The sequence below is a fragment of the Colias croceus genome, chromosome 5 (assembly GCF_905220415.1).
Source record: "Colias croceus chromosome 5, ilColCroc2.1".
In the NCBI taxonomy this organism is placed as follows: Eukaryota; Metazoa; Arthropoda; class Insecta; order Lepidoptera; family Pieridae; genus Colias; species Colias croceus.
Window position 1 is genome coordinate 8,666,640 of NC_059541.1, and position 23,682 is coordinate 8,690,321.

General features: G+C 32.8%; 1 protein-coding gene across 1 annotated transcript; it reads left to right on the top strand.

Annotated features, from left to right (window-relative positions):
- Positions 1-1,442: 1,442 nt before the first annotated feature.
- Positions 1,443-23,669, top strand: LOC123691668 (cytochrome P450 4d2-like). Its single transcript, XM_045636179.1, has 11 exons — positions 1,443-1,685; positions 18,570-18,676; positions 19,403-19,493; positions 19,695-19,883; positions 20,077-20,146; positions 20,225-20,421; positions 21,404-21,513; positions 22,005-22,138; positions 22,340-22,440; positions 22,786-22,974; positions 23,432-23,669. The coding sequence occupies exons 1-11, from the start codon at positions 1,535-1,537 to the stop codon at positions 23,584-23,586; spliced, it is 1,494 nt and encodes a 497-aa protein (XP_045492135.1). The 5' UTR covers positions 1,443-1,534; the 3' UTR covers positions 23,587-23,669.
- The last annotated feature ends 13 nt before the right edge of the window (positions 23,670-23,682 follow it).

Sequence of the window (23,682 nt, forward strand, 5' to 3'; positions counted from 1 at the left end):
AATTGCGTATAATACGGGATAATCTCGAATAGAATGCAAAAATAATTCAGTATTTTCGGCATCCATGGCGCGAAAATCTGTCATCACCGACAGAACGCGATCTGACGCTTTGCGATGCGAAACATCACTAGCGAAACGTATGCGTCTGTGTTGGCCATTTCGCAGGTCCTTGCGAAACAATACTGACAAGAACGCAACTATTTCATCTATCTATGTGCTAGAGTGAGACATATCATATGCGAAAACCTGCCACACTACCTACTGAAAGTTTTTTCGTTGTTTCGCTGCCGCATACGAATGCGTAGGTGTACCTACTAAAGGCGTTACTGTACCTACAATTAAATAAACAAAAACAAAAAATTATTATCTATCATCATTTATTTTTATTCACCTTACAATACAAAGTAAATAGTCAATGTTTTGTTGTATGATTAAAATATATTCAAACATTTAACACACGTGTGGTCCGCAAGTCAATTACTTACGTAAATTTGATCATGTTATTATAGCTCGTTCAATTCAATAAGTTAGGTGGAGATTCCACATATTGATCCTAAATAATATTATTCTACTAACTAGCTGCACCGCGGCCGTGCGGTTTCTGCACCCGCGCGCGTGATTGGGTTTTTCTGGCTCCTGTCAAAATCGGTCCAGTCGTTCAGAGATGAGCCGGAAAAAACAGACAGTAGTTTTTTTTCCAACATTAAATAAAGACACTCCAATTTTAAAACTGGTATCTATGCAAGTAATTAAGGAGTGCAACAAAAATGTGCAAGAAAAATGCACGGACTGTGTAAAAATGTGCATGAATTTAATACAATGATTATTCAACAGGTCACTTTGCAGTTTTGCACTGCGCTCGCGGCTCGCGCTGTGAATAGTGTACCAATCCTCATACTCGTATTGACGAGTGTAAATAAAGTTACTATCGCATTTGATAATCCTATATCACTATGTATTATAAAAATGCAACCGTATAATAATAATTTATTGACGATGTTTCGTATGGTGATTATAACGTGAGCGTAGTCTACTACTCGGAGATCCTATAGAAGACTTCAGGAGGCGACTGAAAAATAATTGGCTTAAATCTGACAGGACACGGACTACTGGTACCAATTACTAACCCATGTTTAAAAATCAATTTGTAAAAGAAATTTTTATTTACTTATAAAGTATAAACACGGAAGTTTTTGAATTTTGATGTTGAGAAAAATAGCTGTTGAAATTATTGAATTTAAACATAACTTTGAATAAAACATAAAACCTGCACTTCAAAGTATTAATTATACTTACATGTATACTTAAAATGTAATAAAACCAAAAAACAAAATATAACTTTATTTTAGTTTATTCAGACTTGTTATTTTATAAGTACCTAGTAATAAAACATACAAGATAATATTATAGAGTATACAGTGCATTCATGATTCATAATCAGACTCAGTGGCTAGTGATACATGTAACGTATTGGTCGTCGCGAATGATAGTTACGAAGTTTTACGAATATAATTAAATATATTGTGATAAAACGATGATTGCGATTTTGATATTTATCGCTTTCATATTAATACTTATTATATCGTGGATAAGTTTGTTGAATGATACCAAATCTTATAATATTCCCGGACCTACACCCCTTCCAATAGTTGGAAATGGACATTTATTTGCGGTCAGGGCAACTCGTAAGTAATTATCTAAAATAATATGATATACCTAGACAAAGGTGGAGGAAATAATTAGTAATTTGTTTGTTTTTTTTTACGATTTTACTCAAAACTAAATATCCGGCTTCATAAATATTCAACCCAAAATAATTATTCACTAAACCAAAAGCGGTATGGTAGGTATTAAAATTTATTTCGCTTTTTCAATTTATTAACATTCGTTACCTATTTCTCAAAATAATAAATATTTTACACGAATTAGGTAGTATACATATATTTTTTTTATAAATTTACCTTTACCTTCTCTACCATTTGAGACGAAAAACTTGCGAAAAACACGTCATTAATATTTTATTATTCTCGTAAACACAGACCTCAAAAGAGATGTTAAAATAAATTTTTGTGGTCGTTATTTCTTTTTTACGATAAACCTATTTAATACAACACTAGGTAAAAATAGTTAGGTACGTACCTACTTACTGTAGGTGTCTAGAATTTTAAGTGGTTTGTCAACAGCCTAAGGTTGCTCTCATTTGGCTCTCATTTATGTAGTCTGAGATAAAGTTCAATACTCTAAAAAAGTAGATATTAGCTTTTATCAACATTAGGAGTCAATAAGTTATCACATAGGTAATTAGCAAAATTTAGAATTTCGCATACATGAAGATGCGATAATAACAGTTCATTTCTATAATCATTAGTTATTTCACTTTCGTTTAAGTATATGGTCGTCTCTCTATCACTATTAAAGTCCCAATTTATTTGTGTTTTTTTGTGATTATTTGTTTTATTTTTGTATCCAATAAAGAATCTTAAATATAAAGAATACAACGCAAAGACACCTCGCGAGGTAGAGATTCCCTCCACACAATATATTATACTTATTCACTGTTTAAAAAATATACAATGAAAAAAATTAAAGTTCATTTAAGTAAGTCGGTTAATAATATCGTGTGTAATACCTGAATACACTTTATTATACATACATCAAAGTTGACCTTAATCATTCAACTCATTTACTTAATTTACATTGAATTAAGAACGTTACACGAATCTAATGTAGGTACATCTACAATTCAATCACGAGCCAAAAAGTATAAAACACATATTTTAAGCTCGTAATTTATGTACATAACAACCTAAACCTACCTACTTAAAGTTTTAGAGTAAGATCCCAGAGCCGTTAGACACAACTTATTTTCTAAAGCATATAAGTTTCGGTTCACAGTAGCTTCTATCTGAATGTTAGTGGAGCTCTACCGGTGACACCTGCGCCACCTAAGCCAAAACTAAAAAAAAGCTCTAATAAATGAACTTAATTTATTTTTAAATGTCTGATTTTTTATATGTTATTAAGATAACGATTACAATGTTATATTTAATCAGTCAGACAATGACCAAACATCCCTTAAACACAAAAATTACTCAACCACGAGTATATACTGTCAACTCGATAGTTGATCGATAAAAAATTTAAAAAAGCTGTATCGATTCGCTTTTGATTAATAACTCAGATTGGGCCGCTCAGGGCTCAATGGGTTAAAAAGTTGGACAACTATCGATCACACGCTCATTGTGTATTGCAACCTTGATTGCAACGTAGGTATTGAAGTGCGCATAATATAGGTAATTATTATAAACAGAACGGTCGCGGATCAAGACCGTTCAGTTTCGCTTTAGCATTGGAAGCTTAGAATATGTATTAGCAAGCTAATACTCTAAGATTGGAAGTGGATTCAAATATTCCTATTTCTTTTAAAACGTATGTAGAGCTATAACTTGATTCGAGAATTGCCTACGAAAGACTGTTAGATTTGTTCGGGATATGAATAGACTGAAATCGATTGTATGCGCACCTCCATCGACTAAACAGTTTAGTCGTGTGGAATTTAAGAGGTCGAATACTCTTTATGTAATATCGGCTCAAATAATAATTAATCTCTACATTTAAAAGTAAATAATATAAAACCTTTAAATTATGTCAACTTAATTAGTACATACTCAATTATTTTGTTGTATTTTGTAGCAATTTTGAATCTATATTTTCCATTTTCTTCACGACGTGGATTGTATTTGTACCTTTTTTATTTTTTTTTATATTGGGGAAATCTTCCAAAGATACCCACGGCACCCGGGGAAGGAGCCGTGGGTTATGTCGGATTCATACCGACTAAAACCCCACTGTGTTCCGTCGAGCCGGGCCGCGGGTATTGATTAGAATTCTTCCGCGACCATTGTATATTGTATTTGTACCTGTAGGTATATTTACAGTGTACACGTGTATTCGTATATAATTAGTGACCCAGTGAACCAAACTGGTTGAATCTGGATAAGCTTATCTGGATGCAAGCTACCTGCAGGATTGCATGAAAATCGTCCATTAATTCTAAAAAAAATGTTGTGTGGTTTTATGAAACCACGGTAAAAGTGAAACTGTTCGAACGGTTCCGAACACTGCTTTGTGTAGCGCATGTCGCGTGACGGTGGGCTGCCGAGTAGGTATACCTACTCGGCAGCCGCGATACACGCGACATGCGCTACACAGACCAAAAAGTTTGAGACGATGTAGATAATAAAAGTTTCACTTTAAAAAAAACAAATGAATTGAATAATATATTATAATCTCAACATTTAAACAATATGTTACTTAACCGCCAAGTTCTATGATAAATGATCCTGCTATATTATTTAAACGAGCTTATTAGAATATTCTTGCAAAAAATAGTAAGTATATAAAAATACGTAATAAGTTTAAAAGCAATTCCGAAGCTATTATGATAGACCTATTTTTCTTAGAAACGAGTTTTAAAAAAAATTATATTTTTATTTAAGCAACTAATACAAATAATTATAATCATTCTGTACGCCGAATGAGATCAAAACTGTTCCGCACCGATATCGATTGTTTTTACATTTTTAATAAATTATTAACTATGAATGAATGAATGAAAAATACTTTATTGTACACCTTATAGAATACATTTTATAAAACTTAAAAATATAATATAACAATGTACAGTAGGCGGCCTTATCGCTGGCAGCGATCTCTACCAGGCAACCCAGAAAAGACGAGGAAAATAAATGAGTCAATAACATGGTGGTGCAAAATAAATAAAAGTGCCAGAATAATAAGTTTATTATGTATATACTATACCTACATATATGCAGCTTACATTATAATAATATACATACACAAATAATAAAAAAGAAAAATATATAACTATATATATATTAGATAATATGTAAGAATACATACTGAAATATATACAAGCATACATACATACATATATATAATATTACATACATACATATTTTTTAAGCATATGTTATAAATAAATTGACAAAGTTAACACCTAGCCTGTGACAGAGATAAATAATGGTTTTTAACTTTCTTTTTGAAAATAAAAATCGATTGAGCTCGTTTTATTTCTTCGGGTAAAGAACTCCATAGGTTAATAACGGTGACAGTGTAGGAGGAATGGAAGAAGTTGGAACGGTGAGAAGGAATACCTAAGGTTAAAAGGTTGGAGGAACGGAGAGTGAGGGAATGCTCGTTGAGGAATTTGAAATTATCTATAAGATAGGAAGGGGTCTTAGGATCAAACAAAATACCGTATAATGAATGCAACATATGAGCATACCGGCGAAAACGTATAGGAAGCCATTCAAGTTTTTTGCGGAATTTGGAAACGTGGTCGTATTTCCGGAGACCAAATACGAACCGAATGCAAAGATTTTGAAGGCGTTCTAGAGAATCGAGTTGTAACTCGGTTAAATCGGGGTAACAGGAGTCGGCGTAGTCAAGGATGGGATAGAGTAAGGTCTCTGCAAGCGAAATCCTAGTTGGTATGGACAGGAAATTGCGCAGCCTACGTATCGATCCTGCAGCGCCAAACAACTTCTTACGTACAACTTCAAGTTGAACCTTCCAGGTCATATTTGTGTCAAAATGAATGCCAAGATTTTTGACAGAGTTACTGAAAGGTATCACCAAGGGTATCACAGTTCCATCCAGAGTTATCTTCGGAACGGTGCTTAGTCAATCTTATTTGTCAGTTTAGAGCTGCCAATAATTATAGTTTGCGTTTTTGCAGGGTTTACTAACAGGCCAAAGTTATTAGACCACTGAGAGATATTTGCCAAATCGTTATTAATCTGTTCAATAGCTTCTGGAAGTTGAGGAAGTGAAGCATGAGTATAAATCTGCAAATCATCTGCATATATATGGTAGGGAGAAGATAAATTGTCTGAAATAGAATTGATAAAAATAGAAAAAAGGATTGTATACAACACGCTACCTTGAGGAACGCCGATAGAGATATTACACCATGATGACAAGTGATCGTCCATTTTAATCCTCTGTCGACGCCCCTGGAGATAACTCCGAAACCATTCATTACTGCTGGAGATATGTTAAGAGAACCAAGCAAACTCAGTAATATGTCATGATCGACGGTATTAAATGCGTTACTAAAATCTAACAGTGTGAGTAAGGTGAGTTGCTTGTGATCCATTGCATAACGAATATCATCAGTAATTTTAATTAGAGCAGAAGTCGTGCTATGACTGGGACGGAATCCGGATTGGAAAGGGTTAAACAAGTTATGTTTATTTAAAAATGAACATAATTGTTGTTGGACAAGTCGTTCAAGGATTTTAGAAAGGAAGGGTAGGACACAGATGGGACGGAAATCAGAAAACATGGATGGATTGGCTTTTTTAGGTAGAGGGATAACGAATGCTTCTTTCCAGGCCATAGGAAACTCGTGAGAGGATAAGGATACATTGAGAATATGTGTTAACACTGGAGCAATTATATCAAGGATTGGAATAATCATATCACGACCAATGCTGTCATTACCGACGGCTTTCGATGAAATAGACATAATGTTCTTCTTAACATCACAGACAGTAAATTGTTTGAAAGAAAACGGAGGAAAATTTGGAGCTGGTTTAGTAGAAAGATAATCTAAAGTACTTTTCTTATTGCTTGCATCAAGAGCAAAGGAAGTTTTTGAAAAATGACAGTTTAATAAGTCGATATTAAGGTTAACAGGCAGAGAATTTTGAGGTGTTTTACCAACTCCAAGAGTTTTAAGAAACTTCCATACCTTTGTTGGATCGCCGTTTTCGATCGTTTTGTGAATGTAGCGTTGTTGTGCATCCCTACACATAGTATTACAGCGGTTACGAATAGATTTAAATCTATCCTTGTTAATCTCCGAGTTGTCCACTTTCGCCTTTGCTCGATTTTCCTGTTCAGAGCCGTTTTTAATTCTTGCGTCAGCCATGGTGCTGGTAAATGTTTTAATTTGACTGGCCTTAATGGAGCATGTTTGTCATAGAGCTGGATCAAAAAGGAGTTTAATAAATCAACATTTTTCGTCAATCGATTGTAGATCAAAAATGCTAGGCCAATCTACTTTTTCGGCATCCGCACGGAGCAATTCCCTATCCACACCCGCCAGGTTCCGTTGCATCAGGATTTTGGGCTTTTGTTTTGGGGGACGGATGTTGTATGACAGGAACAAGAGGTCGTGATAGGAAAAGCCTTCGGCAGGATACTGACCGGATTTCAATAAATGATCTGGAGAGGATATCATGATAAGGTCAAGTAAGGAAGGGGGACAGTATGGGAAATGATGTGTAGGATTTAATGGCGGGATGTGCAGGTACAACTATCTTAGATTATTAAAAAAAAATTGTAATTTTTTTGATTGATTAAAAAGTACATTATATACACAGGTACATTGACCTCGAATATACTTGTTAGTATGTGTTTCATACACTAAATTACAATATGGGAAGTAGTAAAGAAGAGCCTACAAAAATTTATCAGAATGCACGATTAGAATTTAAATTACCTACATGTACTTAGGTAGGTATTAATTATTAATTCGATATGACCTTGCGCATGCAAAATTAATATTGAAGTAGGGTAAACCACCCTATTATTGGCACTCTACCAATTTATTGGCATGCTCCAGTTTTTTAAGAAAATTAAGATTTTTTTGTAGCCAGTATAAATTTTTTAGTAGAAATTAATAAGTAGCGTATCATTCTTTACTCAACTAGCAAACAATGTTTTTTATTTCTTAAAACGTGGCGGAGTATCAACCATCTGTTTGATAAGCCGGGAATTGTGTGGCAAAAATATTCAAAATATTCGTTTTTTACTAAGGTAAGAGCTATCATGAACTTAAAAGAAATTGCAATTCCGTTGTGTTTTTCTTATGCATATTCATTTTGTCTTATTATTGAATGTATGAACTGCCTTTTTTAAACAGTATTTTAAAATTTAACCGCCAACTTTTAGTTATTTGTGGTGTGCCAACAATTGGGCTGCTTAAAATCCGTTTATCCATTTTATTGGCACTTAAAAATTACTTACAAAAATGTTAATTGAGACTGATTCAGGTGACTAACATGACTTAAAAATTACTTATGATCTCATTCAATCAGAGCTGTGATTTAATTAAATGTAAGATAATCGTAAGCTAAAATTGTTCTATTTTTATTTAAGCCTAGTAGGTTTTTTGGTTGTCTTTTAATATTTTACGGAAACTTTAAAACCATATTTAAAAATAAGCGTTCCAACTGAAATGGTATCAGGTATGTTCCTATACAAATAAATGTGACATTTCTTTTAACAAAGTCTTTTATTTTGTTTATTTCAATTTATGAATGGTACAAATTAAGTTAATTTGTACCATTCATACATTGAAACCGAAACCGAAACCGAACTTTCGGTCGGACACAAACTACTTATTAACTTTAAAAATATGTCATAGTATACACTTTGAAAGCCCTACATACATTTACATTACATTTCAGTCTTGCAAGAATAGTGACCATAATAGGTAACAATCACTGCCAATAAAAGGTTTGACTATGCCAGCAACTGGTATTTTAGGTTTAAATAAAGCGATTTAATTTAAAATTGACAAGTACTTTATAATATTCTCCATAGATTAGAATACCAGTATAAGACCCGATTTCACCAATATTTTCTAAATCAGAGATTTATTAATCGAGCTTCAAAATAAACATGTATTTTAACATCGTTGTCAACTCTTCAGGTCCCAAGAAGGAAATCTAACAGCCGATTATCAAATCGGCCTTTAACTGAGCGACTCACGAATCATTCATTCGTATTTTAAACCGCCCGAAACAAAATGTCATAGTTGACAATGCCATAGTTTCGCACATTAGGGCTTTTTGTTCTAGTTGTATAATAACTGTCATGTTTGGTAATTCGACTAAATTGAGATGTTCTAATACAGAATAAAATTTAATAATCATGTAGTAACTTTTACGTTTACTGGTTTATATGTCAAACGATTTGGTCGTTACCATGGTTACAAATGTTTGATGTTATTTGGAGATTGTTTTGTTGTGATTTTTCTTGTGTTATTTTAATTTTATTTTGAGTTGAATAAATACAATAATGTTGAAGAAAAATCGCGGTTCAATTTCACTTAGTGGTAAACTGGATCTGGTTGAAATTACGAAAAAAAATTCGGAGTCCGAAGGAAAGTGGAGAGATCTCATACTAGAAGAGCAATTAACAAGAAAAATAAAGACAAAGATAAAAGAAAGCAGTAAATTAATAGTAAATTCTTGTTCGTAATAACCTAGTATCTACATAGTTGTTATAACCAATTTATTGAATGATGTTGATAGGTACAATCTAAAGGTACAATAAAAATGTTTTATAAAAACACAAGTTTTATTTATTTAGGTAACATGAAAAATTACATATATTCTATAACAATGTCACATTTAAATTAAATTAGGATCATCATCATCGTCAGCCCATATACGTTCTCACTGCTGGAACATGGGATTGGTACTTGGTAATGCTCACTTAAACTTAAACACGGTAAGGTATCAGGTCATTATCCACCACGCTATCTTATGATAATATGTCGGTTTCCTCACAATGTTTTTCACCACTGAGCCATCACTGCACTGCACTACAATAAGCAGTTGGTCTGTAGGTGAAACTGATTGATTCCTAAAACAGAATTTAAAATTAAGATAAGTACATTTCATAATCATGAGGAGGCCTGAGCCTTACCTGAGTAGTGGTGAAGTTTACATTTTAACTTTTAAGTACCTATATTGGTATTCAATACTAGATTTGACATGACTCACAGGATTATTATGGTTTTATTGAATATAATAATACAGTATGTAGGAAGGAACCTTTTATGCACATAAATATAAATATTACCTCACGAGATAGTTTATCTTCAATTAATTGCAATACTTCCAAAACTGATTGTTTTGATAAACGAAATCTTGTACTAAAATCAACATCCATCATATTCTACGAAACAATGACGACGTCTTTATAAATTCTGGCCCGTCGCGGTCGCACTATATAATCCAAATTATACAAATCATCCAACACATCTTCATTTTCAAAAATAAAATAGTATGCAGAGTCCATCTTGACAGCAAGAAAACCTCAAATCATTTTTTCTAATCGCTTGTTAAAAATTTAAAGAGCCTCTATGCCAGTAATTAAATATGATGCCGTGTTAAGGAAACTAAACCTCGATTAGGTCATGGTGGGACACTCCCTTACATTGATGTCCCGTTAAAAGAGTTAACAGCGTGTTAAACTAACTAACAGAGCTTGGTGAAACTGGGCTTAATGTTTTTTCTTAATTAAAACATAATTATGCAAATTTCACCGGTTTTGTGAAGTAGCTGCTTAAAGTGCCAATAATTGGGTGGTTTACCCCTAGTACATACTTATTAACTCAATGATTGAACCGCAAATATTTCGCCAAAGCATTCTCGCGAGTAGTTTAAATTATTTTATAATAATACAATTAGTTCCTTATTTTTCTATATAGCCTTGACATTTAGGCATTTCATGTTTTAAGACATATTTAAGTTATAGAATACAGACTCACAGGTTTTAAAATGATATTCATCCACAAATTAAGTGATTCGACATACCTAATATGTATCTATATGCAAAAATAATTGATAAACGGATGTTTTTAACCGACTTCAAAAAAAAGGAGGAGGTTATCAATTCGGCCAGTATGTTTTTTTTTATGTATGTACATCGATTACTCCGAGGTTTCTAAACCGATTTACGTGATTCTTTTTTTGTTCGATGCGGGATGGTGTCGAATTGGTCCCATAAAAATTTTATTCGGATAGGCCCAGTAGTTTTTATTTTATGAGCATTTTTGTCTGTATTTGTAAATGTTGCAAGTGCATTAAGTTTGAAGTCGGTTGTTTTTAACGCAGTTATCTACTTGTATTAATTGTTCTCTGTGATATTATACGCTTTTAGAAGTATTTTTATTTTTGTCACAATTAAAATCAATTGCCTAACTACATAATAGAGACAATTTACATAGGTATGTATTGTCTATGTATTGTCTTTTAATAATAGCACTTACATACTTAATTATCATCTTTATATGAAAAAAATGTAAACAATCTAAAGCTAGTCAATAAAAAAACAATGCACGGAACGCTGCAATTAATCAAATGAAAGAGTGACTGCTAATTCTACGTTATAATTACCTTCTGCTCACCAATAATTGATCACATAATTAAACTGTCTCGTAAGTCGTAGCCGAGGTCCTGGTACAGGGTGTAATCGTTAAGTGTGCACAGGCTATTATTCCGTAACTATTACAGATATCAAAAAACTTTAAACTGATATCGAAAGTATTTAACCTAATGAGTAAAATGGCCATAATAAATTTTTAAAAATAAAACGAGTTATATCTAAAAAATTAACTTAAAACCCTCCCATACATTTAGTATGAGATACGAATATCCCATGTACATGGGTTGATCCAAAAGTAACGATAATCAATATTAAAAGGTCATTTGAAGGGAAGTTCATTTAGAAACTGTAAATAGAGCTCCTCATTGTATTGCACAATGAGGACATCACTTCGAAAATCTGCTATGAATACAAAATGTATGGGAAATAAAATGTATGGGAGCGTTTAATGTAACATTTTTGGATATTTCTCGTTTTATTTTTTAAAAATTTATTATGGCCATTTTACTCATTAGGTTAAGTACTTTCGATATCAGTTTAAAGTTTTTTGGTATCTGCAATAGTTACGGAATAATCGCTTGTGCACACTTAACGATTACACCCTGTATAGTGCTTGCCTAATCATATGTACTGGGTGTCCCGATGTGATATGCTATGCTCAATGAAACTAATAGTTTTCTTACACTAATTACCTAAAAAATTGTAAAAAATGAGAAGCAGATACGCTTCAGGGCGAATTAAAAACAATAAATCGTGCCTTTATGAGGCATTAAAAAGTAAATTTAAACTATGTCTGGGAGAATATGATTCGGTACAGAGCCTCTATGACGATATTGAAAAAAATATGCTGAAATGTTTGAAAAAACCAAACGCAAACTCTACCACACGAAAATGTCAAATAATTACTGAGGATATCATTCAATTAAAACAACAGAAACATACATTAAGAAATAAAACTCATAAATCCCGAGAAGAAAAAACCAAACTAACACATCTATACAGAACTATTAATAAAAAAATCAAGGAAAATTTAAAAAAATATAGATTAGAAATATTTCAAAATCATTTAAAACAAACAGGTGGAATAAAGAAAGCGAACAAAGTTCTAGAGAGAACCAAACAATTAATGACACATCTAAGCACCTCTACAGGCTCTGTTACCACACACAGAAAGGAATTACTAGATGTTGCCACATCGTTTTACAAAAACTTATACAGCAATACAAATCAAGACCCAAGTAAAACGTTGCAAAATTTTATGACCAATAGAATACAATATAACAAAAAGTTTGATGATGTCCCGCCCTTCCTAGAATGTGAAGTGGAACTTTCTATTAAAAAGCTCAAATCAGGAAAAAGCCCCGGCCCCGATGGTATAACAAATGAGATGATCATAGCGAGCCAATCACACATAGTAAAACCTCTGACAAATTTATTCAACCTCGTTCTAAATAGAATAGAATTTCCAAAACAATGGCTATGCTCAGATATAATTTTATTGTACAAAAAAGGAGACCCTAAATTTATAAGTAACTACAGACCGATTAGTTTAATTCCATGCATATATAAAGTATTTACCTCAACTCTACTAAGAAGACTGACATATATCTTAGATGAAAAGCAACCCATAGAACAAGCGGGCTTTATGAAAGGAATGTCTACAATTGACCATATACATACAGTAAAACAGTTAATAGAGAAGTATAAAGAATACAACAAACCCTTATATATATGCTTTATTGACTATGCAAAAGCATTTGACTCTATCTTACATAGTACTATATGGAAAGCATTAAAAGCCCAAGGTGTCAACGACACATACATATCAATTATAAAAACAATATATGAGAACAGCTATGCTAGAGTAAAATTAGATACACAAGGACCGAAATTTAAGATTAACCGTGGTGTGAAACAAGGGGATCCACTTTCAGCAAAAATCTTTATATCAGTACTGGAATATATCTTCAGCCAGCTAAATTGGGGGTCATATGGTCTCAAAATCAATGGAAGATATTTATCGCACCTCAGATTTGCAGACGATATAGTTTTGTTGTCAGAAAATGTAAGGGAATTGCAAACAATGATAGAATCGCTAAATAAATATAGCAAAAAAGCAGGTTTGAATATAAATCAGGAAAAAACCAAGATTATAACAAACAGTCAGCAGTTACAAGTCACAATAAATGAAACTCCCATTGAATATGTTGAAGACTATATTTACCTCGGACATCTTATCTCATTTAAGCTATGCAACGAAAAAGAAATTGAAAGAAGGGTCAAGCAAACATGGAATAAATATTGGGCTATGAAAGAGATTTTCAAAGGACAAATGCCAATTCCACTAAAAGCTAAAGCCATGGATATATGTTTAACACCTTGCCTAACGTATGCATGTCAAACATGGCCCCTTGCAAAAAAGCATTTAAACAGAATTAGCATCTGCCAACGAGGCATGGAACGAAGCTTTTTGAATATCAAACTTAAAGATAGAATCCGAAATAGTGATATAAGAAAAAGAACGAAAGCTCAAGATGCAGTAAAGTATGTCTGTAAATTGAAGTGGAAGTGGGCAGGTCACCTGTGCAGATTAAGAGACGATAGATGGTCACATTCGGTGATAAATTGGACACCTTTTTATAAAAAGCGTAAGAGGGGAAGACCAATCACACGATGGAGTGATGATATCAAAAATCACGCAGGTGCCCTTTGGACTAGATTAGCTAAGAACAGGGATGAGTGGAAGAAATTGGAGGAGGCTTTTACCGCAAAAAGCGGTCCTTATTATATCTGATTACATACTATCTTTCTAATTTACTAACACTTAATTTAATATTTAAAAATAGAATTGTTATAGAGAAATGAGAATGTTTATACTAACCACACTAACAACAAATAAAATTTGTAACTAGATATAAGTAAAGGAATGAATAAAAGCTTTATTATTATTATTATTATTTAAATCGTGCCTTCATTATATTGTGTTGATAAGTTAACAGCGGCTTTAAGCCGCGTATAAATTAAGCGCGGCAAACCATCGAACATAGGCGCGCGCGGCGGCCGCGCACTGTGTAGACGGGATTGCCGCGCGCGGCGACGCGAACATTGCCGCGCTCAAACGTGCCGCGGGACGATCCGCTCACTGTCGGTTTTTGAGACCGCATCAAAGGAGCTTCTGGCGTTCGCTCGCGCGCCGTGTGGACGGTTTGTAGTTTTGGTGATTCGGGTCGCGCGGCGTATACGGACAACGAAAAGTGCCGTTTACAACTAATACAATAATTGTATGGCGCTAATGAATTTTTGTGGACCAGCAAATCCTCCCAATACCACAATAAATGTAGAAATCAGTAAGAAAATGGATATACCTATTCCTGACTTGAAAAAGAAATTTCTACACTTTTGGCGTAATATAGAAGAGATGTTCGTCATGGATCGCCTGCCGCGAGCGGCAACTACGTTCAACTTAAAATATATCTACCTATTGGCTCGCGCAGCAAATGAACGTCAACTCCGGTCAAACATTGGTTCGCGCGGTATAATATTTTCTATTTAAAATAATCAACAAAACATACAACCATATCTTTTATGATTAGAAAAAAACAACTACAAAAAAAAATACCTCACACACGATTCACACTATATGAGATCACAAAAAAATATATACATACATAAAAAACCTAGTCTAATCAGTATTTTGCAATCAAAATAAGCATACAATTTCAAAATGGTCAGAACATATAAACTTTTTGCACGTACTGCACACCTTTCGTGTGTTTCAATTACGGGCTTTAACGCAGTCATGGTACCGACCAAAATAATTTCTTCGCATTGGTCCTGAAATCTTTTATTTTGAGGGAAAGTATTCTTGGCAATGTCATTTTGTCTGATCTTTTGGCGCATCCACACATGCCGCCGGGTTTCAGACCACCTTGCCGCTGAATGCAGGTCGCCGCCTTTATACAATGGTTTATTTTCTTGATACTTTTCTATTAATAAAAGTACTGCACTATCATCCCAGTTCAATTCTGTCATTTCGTTTTTTACTTATATTAAAAATGAATACGACAACACTATCGAATCCGCATGCACACCGCCAAAAGCCGCGCATGCCGCAGGTAAAAGAGGCAAAAAGGCCGGCATGGCATTTGCATGGCATTTGCATGGCATTTGCATGGCCTTTGCATGGCATTTGCATGGCTTGTGTGGATGCGCCATTAGATACCAGGGGTTTCATCCAAGCCAGCGCCGTACATGAGGAAATCAGGACGTTGAATAGATTCAAAGTTTTAATTTGCTGAATGTATGGATAGCGCATTGAAGGCATGAGGTAGATCCAAGAAGCTTATATCTAATACACTGGAGATTGCATTATGAACGTTGACTTGTCACGGGAAGGTATGACCTTGAATGACGCCTGGTTGTTCCTTCATCCCTTTCACACCAACTTGCCAAGTTAGGTGTGAAAGGGACAAAAAAACAACCAGGCGTCATTCAAGGTCATACCTTCCCGTGACAAGTCAACGTTCCTATTGCAATCTCCAGTGTATTAGATATAAGCTTCTTGGGTAGATCAGATAATAGTACACGGTTACAAGCCATATTCTTGAATTTCTGGGACTGGTCGTGAACAATATAAGAGAGTCTGTAACAATACAGTGAACACTTTTATCAACCAGATTCGCTTCATTTTTAGTGCGATTATAGGGAGATATTATTTCCGGTTTCAATTTGTCTCCAGTAAGTAGAGGCGTCTTCGGCCAACCAAGCCTCGATCAGTCTCTTTCGTCTGTTGTCCATAATTATCTAAATAACCCTGTTTTTACCTGCAAATATATGCAAAGAAACTTGATTTCTTTAGATTAAAGTTTAGTGGATTTGAATTTTGCCGCTCGGCATAGATAATATAAAAAAGTTTGACATTAGTCAGACCAAGAAGCTTATATCCTCTAATACACATAAGCTTCTTGAGTCAGACATACAACAGAGGTCGCGAGAGAGCTAATAATGGCGAACTACGCAAAATAAAATGTGATGTCATAGGTAATTAAAATTAAGAAGGGAAGAGTTTAAATTGTGTTCTAAAGTTAGTAAATTAAACTTTAAATGTCGTTTCTTTTTCAGAGGAGAAACACATATTGTTTAATTTAAAATCCCTTATATATAAATAAATATACTTACATTCATTAATTCATTGCGAATTTTGCGTAGCTCCTGTTGCACGACCACGCGCACCCGACTCTCTGCGCTGCACTGAGAGCATGCGGCAATTATTCAACTTAGAGTACGTGTACTCTTAACATTTAAAAAGTACCTACTATTGTGTAAGTTGCCCAAAGGACATCATTTCCCGTGAAAAGATCGGTTCGTGAAGTTAAATCCACAAATGTATTTCATCAACATCACTGCTGCTTATACATATATTCTTAATCTACGAAGAATTCTCTTCTAAATGAAATAGTAAAATGCTGAAAATTAAGTAAGAAAAAAATACGAGAAAATTATGATCGGGACCTTTAAAAATTGATTGACCCACACAAAGGATGAAATAACTGGAGCTTGCTCAATTTTGTATCTCTGGATTACACATGTAGACCACGCGACTACTGTAGGGTTATTGAAGTTACGCATTTACGGTCATGTCACACTGAATTGTGGTTTTGGTATGTAATATAGGTAACAGTATATTGTTACTATAATTTTATTCAAAGCAAGTGATATCAACTTTAAGCAGGTGTCGTAAGAGGTGTTACGAGAATAAATTTATCATATTGCTGCTGCTTGCACTAGCTGTTCTTCCCGGCTCCTTCTATGAAGACATTGTGTTTTTATATGAAATTTTCAAGTTTGCCCAGTAGATTTGGTGTCTTTTGATATACTTTAGTTTTATTGCATGCAAATGCTTATAATAGAGAGATTATTAAAGTAAAAAAAAACGATCAAGATTCCGCCTAGGCGGAAGACGCGGGTTAGAATCCCACCTTGTGATCGAATTTTTTAAATTTCTTAGATTTGATGTCTCTTTAGTAACTATACCTATAACTATAAGATAATATAATGTAGATTAATTCATACCTACGCGAAGTTTTTTTTTTTAAAATAGGCTCTCCTTGATCATAAAATATAGATTAAAGATTGATCACGCCTTGGTCTAAAAGAAAAGGATACTGCCTTGATCTAGATGCAACATTGTAGCAAGTAACTTCTGAGCTATCATTAGAGTAACATTTTTCAAATAACTCTTCTTATAGAGCGGCTCATTGCCCATAATGATAAATAGTACCTACCTACTGCATCTAAGTATGTATTTGACTTTTATTTTAAAGTACCTGTATTATTTTAAAAGTTTAAGGCTCCTTATTTATAGAAATGTTAGGCGCTCATAAAAAGCACAAAACTAATTTGCATGGTCTTGTACACATTTTTTTTCTTTGTTTAATCTGGCCGCGAATATAAGCTACATGCTTTTCAGCTCTACATAAAATTAACCAAGGAGTATGGACGTTCGTTTTTCAATTGATATTACGTCTTTTACTTATACAAGAAAAAGGAACCTACCTACCTACAGGTTATCGTTATTTTTATTTTTTTATTTACTTAATAATTATTTACTTAATTTACCTACACATTAAATTAAACTGGCGCAAACATAATCTCTTTAGAGGCTATAATTTGCTTTGATCTTTTCTTAAAATTTCGCAAAATTAAACGAGGCCCTGATATTTACTGACACCTTTCAATTTAAAAAAACATAAGTACAACTTGATATACCTACCTAAGTGATATACATATACTTAAATTAATGTTGAACAATTTACTCCGAAATTAATCTCTAAAATTTTCTCTTGTAACAATTATTTCCCAGGTTTAAGTGATTTATTTAAATTTAAAAATTTCTCAAAATTAAAATGTTTAAGCCCGTCTCCTCAGGGTTTAATTTAAATTCGCAAATATTTAGATTACCTACTATAACTAAGAAAGAAAATTTACTTTATATACCTACCTATCTGCTATCACCATTTTAAATAAATAAATATAAATATAAATATTTCCGGACAATTATCACACACGGCACGATCTGATCCCATACTAAGCTTTTCGCTTGTGTTATGGAAACCAGATGGCTGATAAACATACATATATCATTTTAAATAAATACTTATATAGATAATTAACACCCAGACACGGAGCAAACATCTTTGTTCATCACACAAATATTTGCCCCGGGTGGGAATCGAACCCACGACCTCTGGCTTGGAAGGCAGGGCCACCACCAACCAAGCCAACCGGTCAGTCGAAGTGAAGGATAGGTACAATCAGTTAACATAAATAATAAAAAATAATAACATTATTCCTTACAGAGTTCCTACCGCTCTTACAATATTTCCAAAAAACCTACGGAGACGCTGTCCGAGTTCATTTATTTAACCAGCCGTATGTCGTCTTGTATCATCCGAAATATATTGAGGTATGTACCTATATAATAATATAGTTATTTATGATTATGACTAAGTATTTCTCCATAATACACGATCCTCGCCTGCCATAAGAAGGCCAGCTTGTAGTATCCTTACATAGTGGTCTAATATACAGAGATCCTTTAAATTTTAAATGATTATTATCTTAATATATATAAATCTCGTGTCACAATGTTTGTCCTCAATGGACTCCTAAACCACTTAACCGATTATAATAAAATTTGCACACCATGTGCAGTTCGATCCAACTTGAGAGATAGGATAGTTTAAATCTCAAATCGTTTTAGAGAAAGCGGGCGAAGCCGCGAACGGACGGTAAGCTAGTCTGATATATATGACATATATCAGCTATTACTTAATTAGGTATATTCAATAAACAACTCGAAGGAATTGATGAAGTTGCAACGCTGTGTTGGTTTACACTGTAAATATCAATGAGATAGCGATATGTACCTAATGCATTGTTTTATAATTATGTTGATAACATTACATACAAAGTTAATTAACAATGAATGTATTATTTGTCAAGTAATCAAGATGAAGGTACTTAATTCAAATATGCATGCATGCATTAATTACATTTCGTCTTTATTATTAAATTTTTTATTTTAAAATAATAAAGCTTCTTAGTTAGTTTACACAATTCCGCTGGTTAGAAATATAGATACAGATAACCAACTCATTTACTAATTATTATTAAATAAACATTTTTTCAGCCCTTAATATCACATTCCGAATTGATAACAAAAGGCAAATCGTATAATTATTTACACGACTGGCTTGGCTTTGGACTTCTGACCTCAACAGGTATGAAGCGTTTGCACTTCCAAAGTCACAAAATTTTTACATGAAGTTGTTTTTTAATACTGTTGAAAGGACTTTTAAATGACGTGAAAAAACATTCGTACATATGTACATTCATATTTTCAGTTCTAACTTAGTTGTGTAATATAGTTAATAGTAAAATTATTGTATGTATTTTAAAACTAAGGTATTTATTTCCTTCAGGCAACAGATGGCGGACGCATCGAAAATTTTTGACGCCCGCATTCCATTTTAACATTTTGCAAAACTTTTTGCCAGTTTTTTTGAAGAACGAGAAAGTACTCATTAATAAATTGAAATCTACATATTGTAATGAAAAACCGTTCGATCTCTTTCCTATCATTGCACTGAATGCACTAGATAATGTTACGGGTAAGGAAAATATTTTTTTGCACTTATTACAAACTTTAATCGTATTCTCGTCTAGATATAATTTTAAATTTATGTCGTTTCGGTTTGCAAATACATATATTTCCTATCTATAGACGTAAAATATTTTTTTACAGATTGCTTTATTTTAATATATTTTTTGTATTTATTTAATACCAATTAATATCTCCTACAGAATCTGTTATGGGTGTATCGATAAATGCACAAGACAATAGCAATTCCAAATATGTAAAGTCCATTGAAGCGTAAGTTGCTGCAATTTAAAATATTAATTAATTATTATTATTTCTTACTTCTTAAGTTTCTTGTATTTTTTCTTTCAGTTTGGCTCAAATAATAGCATTAAGAATGCGAAATCCGTTCATGGGTGAAGATGCACTGTTTAAAATAACAAGCTATAACAGAACACAACAACAAGCTTTGGGTGTATTACATGGATATACTAAGAAAATTATTGAACTAAGAAAAAAGGAGTTGCAAAAAGCTAATATAAATACGCTAGAAGAAAACGCCGAGTTTGGTAATTATTAGGAGTTTATATTTTTATAATACTATGTATGTTATATAACTAACTATGTATTATTATATATTTGTTTGAAATACTAGACTGAGAATATAAAATGTCTAACATATTTTTAAACTTGTTAAAATCTATATCTATGACCTATGACTACGCATAAATCTAAACTTACCTATTAAAATTTTCAAGGTGAATACCTAGGTTGATTTATTTTTTCGTAAGCGCGCGAACTAAATCCAGTTTGAATTAAAAAAGTACCTATTTTATTGTTGGATAAGTAGTAGGTAGCTCATTTACATTAGCATTTGACGAAAACATAAATTAAAAATGGAAATTACGTGGGAAAAATTGCTACTGATGACGTTTAGATACATGAACGAATTCATAGTTATTTTAACTGAATTAAATGCACACTGCACATGCAAACTGGATTTATAATCATTGAGATATTATTACTATGTATGAAGACGACACCACCTACATCACTTACCTATGTTCCACTCAACATAGAGTCATATACAACTTATCTGCACTCAATCTTTTGCTCGCTCATTGGCGCGAATGTCACGCTCATATTTTTTTGTTTGTTTTAAAGTGAAACTCATCAAAATTTTTTTTGTTACATTGATTGGTTTTAATTAATAAGTTTATGAATAATTTATTTATTAGATTAATTATATAATATATATTTTTTTTTTGTTACGTTGATTGTTCATAATTGATAAGAAATAGGCAGAATATTTACAAAGTTTCGCCTCTATGTGGGTGAGTCGATGACATCGCTTAATCTATGACTCACTAGCCGCCCCGCGCCGCGGCCGATCTTGGCGCACAGATTTTTTTCGTCGTGTCTCCTCTATACTTAGTAATAATAGCTCAATGTTTATAATACATAATATTATAATCTATTTAAAAATAACTGACCTTGCACTTTGTTAACATTTAATTTATATATTTCCTATAAAAACTGTATATCTTCCAGGTATTAAAAACAAACACGCGTTCTTGGATTTATTACTTTTGTCAGAAATTGATGGAATGAAAATTAATGACGAACAAGTGCGTGAAGAAGTTGATACTTTTATGTTTGAGGTAGGTAATTTAAAAAAATATTATATCACAATAACTTAATAAACTTAATAGGTAGGTTCTGTATTTTTTATTAAGAGCTAGATTTATTTGGTTATTAGTTTCTTTCTACTAAATAAAAACATAGCTAACTACCTACCAGCTCTTTTAAAAAACGTAAAGTGATATGAACAGTCTGAAGTCTGAACTCTACAAACTACATATTATATTATATTCTGTGACTCTACTATAATAGTAACTCTACGGTCTATTTTTTGTTATGTAGCAATTATCATCGATATTATATTATGCTAAGATATTATGTATTTAATTAACTTTATGTTTCTGTATATCAAATACAGAAACAAGAAGTTCTTCTTTTCATAACAAAATATAATATTAAAATTAAACGTTTCTTTGCCCTTTCTATTATGTGAGGTTAAACAGTTACATCAAAATTAACATAACAACAATGACTTACTAATATTCGAATAATAATAACAAAAAAAATTTAGGGCCATGACACAACAACGTCAGGAATATGCTTCTCATTATTTTGCGTATCAAAACACATGGATGTACAAGATAAAATTTTTGAAGAACAAAAAAGAATTCTAGGTGATGACTTGAGTAAGGATCCTACTTACAGGTAAACATTTACTTTACAATTTATTTTTAAAGTGAAATTTCTTTAGGCTCGTTGAGAGTAAAATATCAAGCTCACGTCAGGCGCCGATTTTGGTATCTTTGAATCTTGCTAAAGCAGTTTTACTTCTGACACGTGTGCTCGGCACACACGTTTCTTTTCTGCCTCCATTTACTTAAATGTTTATATTTCTTCCATTTGCAGTGATTTGAAACAAATGAAATATTTGGAGCTAGTAATAAAAGAATCTTTAAGAATATTTCCTTCTGTACCTCTTATAGAGAGGCTTATTACAAAGGACTCGGGTAAGTCGTTAAAAGATAAACATCGTTCTTACGTGTTTATATTTTAAACATAATATAATTTTCCTTGTACAGATTATTATATAGAATTATTACATTTTTATTAAGTTAACCCAAAAGGTTTTATCGGCTTAATTCGTCTTTATTTTTGTTATTATAATAAAACTTAGCAATCTTTATAATTATACACACACCAACAGCACGTTAAAAGCGTTAATTAGGTACCAAAATGATTATTACAGTATACAAGAACTGTAATAGATACCTAACTACTCGTATTATTTGAAATTTTTATTTTACTTTTTATCATCATGTAACTACCTAGTTAAATAGCCAAAAATCTTTCAGAATTAGCCGGGTTGCGGATCAAAAAGAACACATCAGTCATCGTTGATATAATCCATATGCAAAGAAGTCCAGCTTTGTATGAAAATCCAATGGAGTTTCGGCCAGAGAGATTCACTGAGGCTGCTGCCATGTCTGGAAAAAATGCCTTCTCATGGCTCGCGTTTAGTGCCGGCCCTAGAAACTGTATTGGTAAGAACTTGTATAACTTGTATAGCTGGAAAATGTTGTTCTGCCCCGAAAACCTTATTACTTAGGAGCATAGAAAATAGATTACGACCTTTTTTCTGACCTACCGAAAATAAAATCGATCAATCTTTTTTAAATGTAACAAATACCTACGAACAATACTTCATTATTTGCCACAATGCTCAAGGCTCTGGGGTCATAAAACATAATATCCATCTTGTATCCATGATCACTAACATAAATTGAGATAATAATATGAAGAAGTTAGTTATTTAAATGGTTCTGATATTATCTACGTGTTGCAACAGAAGGAGGGAGAAGATGGGTAGGAGCAGAAACTATTATGGTGGAAGTTATTTCCGCGATAACGTGTAGTGCTAACGGTTATTTTACCTCTTTTTATTAAAGTTAAATCTAGTATAATCTACTTATAGTTACATTAATATATTTTATTTTACAGGTCAAAAATTCGCCATGATGGAATTGAAAATAACCTTGGCGGGAATCATAAAAAATTTCAAAGTGTTACCAGTAGACATGGAGCCGCAATTATGTTCCGATCTCATTTTGAGATCAGAAAACGGCGTACAAATTAAATTAAGACCAAGAATATAAAAAATTTTATTTTATAACAGCTCAATAATTATTATATTATAAACCTTGCGTTATATTTTAAGACATAATTATTATCTCTATCGATATTTTCATAGT

Coding starts and splice junctions, on each gene's coding strand:
- LOC123691668 (XM_045636179.1), top strand. CDS start 1,535: ATGATTGCGATTTTGATATTTATCGCTTTCATATTAATACTTATTATA. Junction 1,686..18,569: donor ATTTGCGGTCAGGGCAACTC/GTAAGTAATTAT, acceptor TATTCCTTACAG/AGTTCCTACCGCTCTTACAA. Junction 22,975..23,431: donor CGGCCCTAGAAACTGTATTG/GTAAGAACTTGT, acceptor TTTATTTTACAG/GTCAAAAATTCGCCATGATG.